This window comes from Poeciliopsis prolifica, unplaced genomic scaffold, assembly GCF_027474105.1.
Source record: "Poeciliopsis prolifica strain line A6 unplaced genomic scaffold, Auburn_PproV2 SCAFFOLD032, whole genome shotgun sequence".
NCBI classification, from domain to species: domain Eukaryota; kingdom Metazoa; phylum Chordata; class Actinopteri; order Cyprinodontiformes; family Poeciliidae; genus Poeciliopsis; species Poeciliopsis prolifica.
The window spans coordinates 5825980-5836548 of NW_026562407.1; the positions used below are offsets into that span (position 1 = coordinate 5825980).

The 10569-nt window shown below is 36.8% G+C and overlaps 1 protein-coding gene across 4 annotated transcripts in view; it reads left to right on the top strand.

Moving 5' to 3' along the window:
• Window positions 1–1625, top strand: part of LOC129373220 (phospholipid-transporting ATPase ABCA1-like) — a 173750-nt gene extending 172125 nt beyond the window's left edge. For all 4 annotated transcript variants that reach the window (XM_055051031.1, XM_055051033.1, XM_055051032.1 and 1 more), the window contains one exon: window positions 147–1625. In XM_055051031.1, the coding sequence (XP_054907006.1) occupies window positions 147–257 (111 nt within the window). In that variant the 3' untranslated portion in view covers window positions 258–1625. The remainder of the gene's footprint in view (window positions 1–146) is intronic.
• Window positions 1626–10569: the final 8944 nt, after the last annotated feature.

Genomic DNA, 10569 nt, shown 5'->3' on the forward strand with positions numbered 1-10569 from the left:
GAAAGCTGCCAGCTGAGTCACTGTTTCTGGCTTCTTCTTTTTTCTTTTTTTCTTTTTTACAAAACCAGGAGAAAAGAGGAGAGAAACATTATATCGAGAAATGGAATTTTGTCTTGATTTTTGTCAATGTGTTGTTGATGTTTCAGGTCTTTGTGAACTTTGCACACCACCAGCATGGGGAGGAAGACTCTAAGGCCTACAGCAACCCAGTCGACATCACGGACGAGCTGCCACTGAGGTCGCTGCAGACCGCCTGATGGAGAAATCGACGTATTGTACCTGAAGGAATCGGCAAGAAGTCTTGAAAACCAGTTTTTATTTTATTGGCACCAACACAATAATTGGATTCTTAACAACTACCACTCAGATTGTTCTGTGAAATCAGGCTTCCTGTAGACGCGTACAGAAAAACACATCATGATCAGGTTCTTTTAATTTATTTATTTCAACATTTTATTGCAATTTGATATTTGAAATCTCCTCTGTTCTCCTGAATTTGTGTTAAAAACTAAACAGCTGCTCTAGTACTATTACTTGCAGGGAAGGCGTTGCTTCTTTCTTTATCAAAACGAATACAATTTTTACTGCGTTTACAGTAGAATAGTTTTGATGTATTTTCTAAACTTGTGCTCAAGTTTAGAAAATAAAAAGGATATTGGTAAAAATAAAAATCTCTTATTTCAAAAATGAGAGCGCAACACGAAACATATCAATTTTAACTTAAGTGGAGTTACTCTACTGGCTCTTTTAAACTGTATACATTTAAAAGATTTGTGCTGTATTTTTAGCACAGGGGTAGATGAACTTTCTTTTTCAAAGGTTTATAGACCGAAAAGAAAGCAGTCTGTTTTGAGATTTGTTGCTGATCATTACATACCTCAGGCCTGGTCTTTGGGCCAAATCTTCCAGCTCACGCATAGATAATTGCACAGCATCTTGGGCGCCTTATTTTATTTGAAGACGAGTATCGTCTGTTTACATTTGAGAGAATGTAATTTTGTCGGTTGTGTTGCAAACACCATGTAGGGATGTTGAAGCGACGCAATCGCCTACATGCACAGCAGCTTTATTTGCTCCAGTAATAACTTTCAGACGAATAACAACTGTGGAATGCATTTGCATTGAACGTCTGAACATTTTCAGTTAATTAGAGGCAAGTTGAAGGACTGACTCTGAGGTTACTGCAAAGTCAAGTAGGTGTCAACATGTTAGTTATTTAAAGAGGACGACATATCTTTTGTGTGCCTACATGCGTTTACACACAGCACTTTTCAAAGCTCTTGATGCTGCTCTGGATGCAGCAGTCATTCATATAAGTGGCCATGAGGTCATCTGGAAGCTGTGTGAGTCTTAAAAGGTTTAATTTTGTTTTAATTTATCCTTGATTAATTATTTCTGTTATATTGACTTATGTTGGTATTATGTTTTTAAAATGATAGGAGAGTTCAAGTGTCAGGTTGACATTTTTACATTAATGCTCAGACAATGTGTAAACAAAAAATGTGTAAATGAATACATTGCATTATTATATGTGAAACATCAACAATTTGATATTTCTATAAGACAGTGTGATGATCCTAATACAATGCTTTATGTCAAAATAAAAAAAACAACTCATTAATTAATTGCGATTGGTTTTGATATTTATTCAATTCCGTAAAACAAGTTGTTAAAATTTGGGCTGTTTTTCACAATATTTGGCAGATTTTTAGGAAGTGTTTATAGGAGAATTACATCAAAGTAGTTGTCATTATGTGACAGAAAACCATTACATATCAATAAAAGGCCACAATTTGTACTTCTCATTTCATTTATTCTGAAGTGTCTAGAAAATTAATCATTAGTGGTTAATAGACATTGGTTAATCAAGTCTCACTTTTTAATAACTTTGTAAAATTGAAATCCCAGTTTAAAAAATTTTTACAAAAAACAGAGGTCTAAAATACTCTTGGAATATTTTAACGTTCCAAGAGTCACGTTAAAAATATAGTTAATAAAATAAAGAACAATGGAAAATGTATCATCTCGCCCATCACATCTACAGAGGAAGTCAATGACCTGCAGCACATCCATCCATCCATCCATCCATCCATCCATCCATCCATTTTATAACACCCTTCTCCCTACTGGGATCAGGAGGTGCTGGTATCTTTCTCCAGCTAATGTTCCAGGGGAGAGGCGCGGTCAACCTGCACATCTTATACGTAAATGTATAGTAATCTCATAGTAGCGCTTCTAAGGTATTTAAACATCTGACTTGTGTGAATGTCTGACTAAAGAAATATCCTACGATTAAGGTGGCAGATGGAACAGTAAATATATATAATATTGTTAATCCCAAATGACCTGAAACAGGTCAAGCTGTTTTTCAACCACGTTGAAACCCTAGAATTGGAAGATGGTGCGATTTTGTCATACCATAAAAATATCGCAAGTGTTTCTTCAATACAAGAACTTTTTTTCATTTTCACAACTTTGTTTTTGCACATCCACAAACACTCTGCCTTGCCTGTAAAAGTATTTTATTGAAGAGGCATTTAATGATTCTTTAGATGAACTAATAAAGGCCTTTGGTCGAGGTTTACACTGTGTGCTCCCTTGTGACTCTGCTTTTACATTCAATAGTATTCTCTCTTCTCAAACTGCAAAAGAAAATAGAAAAATGCCGCTCTGCAGAAATGGTTTTCCAGTTCAGGTAATATTTTATTTAATCACTGTTTCCTTTGTCATTTATTTCCCTGTCACTTTCCCACTTTCAACATCTTCATGTGTTGCAAAACTAATTCTTCAGTTGATTTTCAAGTTCTAAACAACATTCTTGTACGGTTTACTTGCCACATTGGGAGTCCTAATACGTTGACACCCCCGTCACATACTTTGCGGTTTGCTTGTGGAGCTTAACATAGTTTGCATTCTTTAAATCCTCGAATGGCCGTATTGTGTGTTGCAAACTAAAATGAATCTGTTTGGGTTCTGAATATTTTTCCAAGGCAAAGTGAATCAACATTTGCACAAATTGTAATATGACTCTGAATTAATGTTTGCTCACAGCTTTATTTGTCCAAAGAGTCATTTGAGTCCCAGTTTGAAAAGTCTCTTTAGTTTAATTTTCTTCATGCTGTTTTATTTACTTTACTTTTTCTGGGGTCTTTTTTCTTCTCCTTCTTTCTCTTCAGCAGGACCTCTGCTCATTCTGTATTCAACATTCTTCCTCCTGAATCTAGAAGATGCCAGAACACAGACTGAGCCTCAGGCATTTTACTTCTCTGTTAGTGGAGAGGCTTCATCTGAAAGCCGAAAAGACGTTTTGTCTGCCAGGTGTCTGATGATGATTTCATTTTCCTGTCAAACTGTTGCACCGATGGTTTTTTATTTTCTGTGTGGGCTTCCTCTGTATTTTAGTTTATGGAGCGAGTTCAAGGCTCACATTTAATTTTTAGAATTTGCTCACAGTAAAACGAGTTGAATTTGAATATAATATCACAATTACGTCTCCTACTGTGTCTGTTATTAGCACATCTCAAATATTCTGAAAAAGTGAAGTTTTTCTTGCCAGTCATTTCATTTAGATCATTTTATTATTTGTTACACAGAGTAAAACATTTCAAGCTTTTATTTTTTGTATTTTTATTGATTATAACTTGCAGGAAAAGAAAACCCCCACATTCAGTGTCTCAGAAAAATCACAATACCATCTCGGACCAATCAAAAACAGATGTTTTCTGGACATACTTTCTGAAAAGTACGTCCATTTCTTCATAATTTCTGAGTTTTTCTAAATACAAAGCATTCTTAAGGCAAAGAAGTCCTCTCCATAAATTGAGCACCTTGTCTAAATCTTTGGGCGTCTGCCAGGTATCACTTGTCTTTGCTTTCTTTTCTCATTTAGCACACAGAGTTCTGCGGCACAGTGCCAGACATGGAGACATGATCGCCCATTTGGGAACCCTACTGAGGTGATAAAATCTCAGATGTTAAGATAGTTGCTACTTTTTACAATTATTTCAATGTTTTTTTCTGTGTAACATGTTAGTTTATGGGCAGGAGTTGCATTAGAGAAGGAAAGTTGAACACACAGAAACCAGGAGTAAATGGTGCTAATGCTTTAAATACTATTTATATGTTCTTGACGAATTGTTTAATTGTTTGATGAGTAGATTGTTTAGGAAATTGGAATCTCAAGTGCAACACAAGGGCTATAAAAGTAAGCACTGCTTTAGGTATTCTTTAAAAGTAAATAACTTTTAGTTGTGTTGCACCTTCTAGAGAGAAAAATCACTGTGCTTCACAAAGACGGATAAATAAAACCTGATTGAAAGAGTGTAATGTAAATAAACAAATAAATTGAATGGTAGAGATCAATTGACATCAAAATGTTAATTTAACAAAAATAATGGGATTCAACTTGAGCCTAAAGAAACAGTTTGATCTTAATTGGAGACAAATCTGAAACTCACTCTGCTCGTGTTACATAATATTTTTAAAGTGTCGAGCTGTCTTTTTTTTTTTGTATGCTTCATAAATTTGTCTGAAGAAATGGGAACTTCTTTTTATTGAATTGCTGGTGATGAAGGAAGAGCTGAACAGACAATTTAATTGAATACTTTAAGTTCTGAATTGATTGCTGAAACATCACTGGGTCATACCTTGAATTTAGGAGAGATGTTTAGGGATAAAATATTTCTCTTGATAAATAGCTTAGCAAGCCCAAAAAACAAAACATACAATTGTGACGAATAGAAGCAGCAACTTGTGAAAAGTCGACCAAAATCCAAAGTGAAAAAGTTTGTGGTTAATGAAGCTGAAAGTCAATGGTTTAGTTGTACAAAATGGGAGGAGACTGGAGCAAAATGACAATGCATTGAACTAATGAATTGATGGAGACAACTTGACCGGGAGCCAGTACACACATAGTGGTTCTTTTTTTCTGATAGCATTTTTACACGCTGCCTTGTTATTTCCCAAGACTAATAATTTATTACTACCACTAAATCGTTTCACTGTAGCTTCCTTTCTGAGAGAAACTTTCTGTTCGATCTTAAAGCCTCATCATGATCATAAGAGATTACGCAAATATACCAACATTTTGCTGATAAATAAAATGTAGTGGGACTTCAGAGTGTGAAGATTAGAGGTCAGAGGAGATTTGATGATGTGCTTCACAGGTGAACTTTGCAGGAAATCCCCACCTTATTTTAAACTGTAATGATCCTCAGCTCTCAGCAGCTTTTACTTGGGGGTGGTTAGTGTTGGTAGATGAGAGAAACTATTCATGCAATATGTTATGTATAATTGTGATATTTTGCTTAACTCCCAAAAAACTAAAATATTTTTTATGTTTTGTTCTCACATTTTGATCCATTTTCAACAATAACTTGTTGGTTTATCCTTTAGCGAAAGATTTCTGATTAAATTTGACAGCTATTTGTGGTTTAGTTGACCAAAAAGAACCCTTGTTTTTATTCACTTATCATTTTAAGAGTTTGAGTTGGGACGATATTGGTAGTATCCATTTAAAAATATTATTAATTCTTGTCATAGAGCTAAGCAGGAGGCCATCACCAACACAAGAAGTAAAAATAAATCAGCCTTTCTCCCATCTCTTCATTATTTTTGACCAGCCAGAGAATTTTCACCAACAAATTCAAATAATAATGACTTGTAAGGATTTTCGGAGACAAAACCTCTTTTTCTTCTCGGTTTAATGGACAGTTTCCAGTTTGGAAGCCCATAAATATTGGCGATTGTCCGTAGAAGTAGAGCATTAGGCTGTTGGCTGTGGATTCAGATGCTGAGTAAATTAAAACAATCAGCGCCTGTAATGAATATTCTGAGCCAAGGCGTCATGCTAATTGAGCCAGTTTGAGTGGATTCCAATAAATATTGAAAAAGTTCAATCTCCACACACTGATATAGAAAGATTTTTATGAAACTGTTTCAGCCAATGTGCTTCCTCTCTTCTGAGTATAACATTTCAAACATTTTCTGCCCAAGTCTGCTCAGGTTTGGTGCTGTAGCTACAAACAGACCAAAATGCTATCAAACATATTAAATATATAGAAAGTGACGAATCCCTCCTTCTATGCGTTATGAAGAGATGCTGCTTTAAGAAAATAATCTAGCATAGCTTATCCACATGGTTTTTTTAGTTTAGCATACTTAATTTTTTTTTTCAAATCTTATGTTCAGTTTTTCAGACATTCTGTCTGCACCGATGAAAGATTCACTCACCTCGGCCTGCCACGTGTTTTTGATAGAGCCTGGAGTGGTGGGGTGTTGCAACCACTTTTTGATCACTTCTGCTGATTCTTTGACCTTTAGGGTTCAATCATAGTACATACTGCTAAGCTAACACAACTTGCTGACTCCATAAAGTATTGAAAAAGAAATGCCATGCCCTGTTTCTGGTTTTTTTTAGCTCTCTTTTTTTATCAGATTTTCTATAACTGAATGAAAAAGCTTTTCAAAGCTTACTTTGGATTTTGGTCGAATTTTCACATGTTGCTGCTTCTATTTGGCACAATTTTATGTTTTGTTTTTGAATGAAGACATTTTTGAGAAATATCCTCTGCCAATGCTGAACATGAAATAAGAATGGACCGCATTTTTATGAAAATAATGATTCCAAAAATCTACTTTTTTTGTAGACCATGTACAGAGAAAATGTTGACGTGTTCAATACTCAAATGTGCTGCAGCAGTTTGACCTCATTTCTGCATGCTTAAAGTCGAGCACTTTAAAGCATGTGACCAGATCAGAAATGGCAGCTTGGACAGTAGCTAACCTCTTTCCCATTCAGTCATTCACAAACACACTTCAGTGTATTAGCAGTTTCCGATTTTGCCTGTTTTAGAAAACAAAACGTTCTACTCGTGTTGTCGGTTCTTGAATTTACTGATTTTGCCATAAGTGATAACATCTCTCCTTTTTAAACGCCTGTGTCAGCAGCAGGATGTTAATGTTTCGACAGGCCTCATGCTATCAAATATTTAGCATTTAAACAGGCAGGGATTTTAATATTAACCTTGTGGTTTTTGACAGACGCGCCGTCCAACTCGTCAGTGTTGACTTGTAGGATCCTTTTGACACTGCATATGGAAAACCTGGGCAGGCTGAATTTTTTATACGTTATCAAATTAAAGTATGAAAACACATATGCGATTCCCATGGGTTGTTTGACAACAATGTGCTGCCTGAAGCAGCTCTGCGGATAAAAGGAAGAGGCTAACATTCGGGGACTGCTATCACAAATGCCCCAGATCTAAATGATCTGGGATTGAGAAGCTGCTTTTATTATTCTAGATGGGATTTGGAAAGGCTTTGATATTATTAATATCTTTTTTTTTTTTACTTTCTATCCTACATCAAGTGTGTCTGTGTTTAATATTTAAAAACGACACTGAATGATTTATTTAGCTCTTTGTGTCCGTAGAGCGACATGCAGTGACCATCCTTCAAAGGGAGAGATAAGCAGATGGATTCATTCTTCGATGTGGTGTAAACATTCATGCCATCTCTTTAAACATAAAAAAGAATATGATCAAATGCTAACTTATAATGTTCGAAGCAAAATATTTGACATTTCAAATTTTAATCATATTTTGTGTGTGATTTTTAATCCTTCAAAGATACAGCAGTAAACATGCCAGCAGGTCACAGTGATAGAATCACTATGAAAGTTTTCTATATGTTTACATTCCAGATTCACCAGGAAGCTCCAATTAGTGATTCAAATTATATTAAAGTGCCAGGGTTGGCTTTTTTATGGTAGCACATCATTCATTGCTTTTTCTACTGCACTTGTGGATTCCAATCTGTTATGCACTCTATGTAGTTGTCGTCTTGCGAAGGTTGTAGGTTCAATTCCAGCTTCCTCCTGCCACATGTCAATATGCCTCTGGGCAAGGCACTTAGCCTCACACCGCCTACCGATCTGCGCATCGGTGTGAGCATGTGTGAGTGCGAATGGGTGAATGTGACTAGTGTAAAGTGCTTTGAGTGGTCAAAATGACTGGAAACGCTCTACATGAGTTCAGTCCATTTACATATTTGCATACAAATAAAATAATAAAACACCAACCAAATGGTAGAAATTTAAACACAATCTTACTCAGACCTCAAATGGAGAATGGAATTTACTCTCTATCAAAGAAAAGTCATAATAACAAGGAAACAAAGTTATGAGCTAAAGTGAAGAACGGTAAAAAAGAAAAAAAAATGCTTGTGTTTTCAGCAGAAATCCCTACAGTCATCTCCAGAGAAGACAGTTTGACAGGAGGAGAACTGGTGTTCCACGATAAATGATGCATGAATTCCATTTAGCTGCCTCCGTCTCAGCATCCACGTTTTCTATAAAGTCAAGACTGACAAGTTGCCCTGGTTTGCTCAGACTGTCGAGCAGATCTGTGTCTCTGTCTGAGTTATTAGCGGCACATGAGCCACATGACATGTCCGAAATGCAAAAAAAAAAAAAACAACAACAATCCAGACTGCCAGTACCGGTGTAGCTAGTTGAAAGCATTTAATAACCAAAGATGAAATAACTGTAAGCTATATGGTGGTTCTCCCCAAATTGGTCTTTCTGGTTCTTGTCCACTCTTATTGCTGGACCTCGGATGCTGAGTGCCATAAGGTTTTTGCTTTTCTCAACAGTATAACTTCCTTTCAATCCCAGATGACAAACTAGCACTTAGATCTATTCCATGCTCTGCTTTTTGTTTCTCTTTTTTTCTAGAAATATCAGTGTGGAGGTGACAAAGTGTTTCAGCGGGAGTGTCCTCTCCGTCTTCTGGTTCTTCTATGCTTCATTCTACTTGAGCAAAGATCAACCATCATTTATGATTATGTGTGTCATGCAATAACCTCCATCATCCCAGGATAGTGTAACCTGCAGGTCAGTAAAAAAAATATATATATATATATTTCCAGAGCTCCACTCGTCTTGCTTTCTTCAGCTTTAGGCCATCATTGGGTCATTAACTGAGAGCACAAGATTTGCTGCTTCACCAGAACATAATCAAGATATTAAAAAAAAAAGATTTTGCTTCACCTTACCTCTTTATTTTATGATATATTTATATATAAGGCTTTCATCCATTGTTAACCAATTTTGACAGGCTGGGGCAACAAGTTCCAGGAAGTAAATCCACATTTCCCCCTATCTAGCATCAATGTTCAGCTCATTCTGGTTATCTGGATCCACAATGTGTGTCTGCCTGAGAATCCCTGAAAGAGATGCATTCATGACATTTCCTGATCAGATGCCTGAAGCCTGTCGACTAACTCCCTCCAATATGAAAAAATATCTGCTTTGCTCCAAGCTACCCTCTGGATGATTCATCTCTTCATCATAGTATAAAGGCTGAGTCCAGCCACCATATAAAGGACGTATCCATCTACATATATTTTCCACTCCATACCATTACTTGTGAAGTATACATAATATGTACTTAAGGCAGCTCCTAAAGCCCTGCCTGGAGAAAGCTTTTCACCTTTTTCTGATTGAGAACCAAGACGTCAGATACAGAGGAGCCGAATCTTATTTTCTCCGCTCTGCATCCATCTATGAGCCGCTCCACTGCATGATGATGTCATCACTACGGCTTGAAGAACCCAACAGGACCGAATCACTTGCAAAAAGCCAAACAGTCTTAACAACCAAAAAAAAACCCTCCTCTTCAGAAATATGCCTTGAGATTCTCACCATGAACACAAAAATCAATGTCAACCTGCTTTGGAGACATGTTTGCTTTTTGGGTTAAGGGTAAAACAACATTCCTTCACGTGACTCAAGTAACACAGATAAAAAATGAGCAGTTTCTGTTGCAACACATCATCTGAATCAGTACTGCCACCTTCAGGTGACATTTGTTTCCCCCCCACCAAGACACGGCGTGAGGACTAAATGTGGCTTGCTTCTGCTGTTGAACAGAGCCGAGCCACAGTTGATGTTTTCAGCAGTGCATGAACCTCATAACAACACGCCAAGGATCCGTATGAATGAAAAAGTCACGCTTGGGGTAAAGGTGATGTTTTTCACAGTGAAAATGAATTTCAAAAGCTTTTAACAGACAAAAGCGAATATAAAAGAAAGCTTGAAAGCAGCTCTGACTTTATGCTTTGAAATACGTGTTTCATCATTTTGTCCAAAGATGTTTACTAGAGTTCCTCATTCAAGGGACTTTTGTTGACCCGGTCGACAGCTGAGTCCAAATATCACCTCAAGGAAACGTTCTTTTCTTCTTGATGTTCAAGAATGGCTTTTGTTGGCATTTCTGTACAAACTCGCTTGTGCTTTTTTTACGCTGAACACATCCCTGTTGAAAAGGGAGGGAATTTGGTTTATTCTCAGAACACAGCAGGGCTGCTCACTACCACACCGGCCCGTCTAAAGAATAGTGACCACGAAAAACAAGATCAGACCCTGATACGCAATTTATTTTCATCTAAATGTTTCACAAAGCGCTTGTACTGATGGCGGGAGAGTCTGACCCACTTTGTGAAGCTTTCTCTTGCACAACCAAAAGATTCTCAGGTCCAGACTCCAGTGGCCAACCCATGTATGGAGAT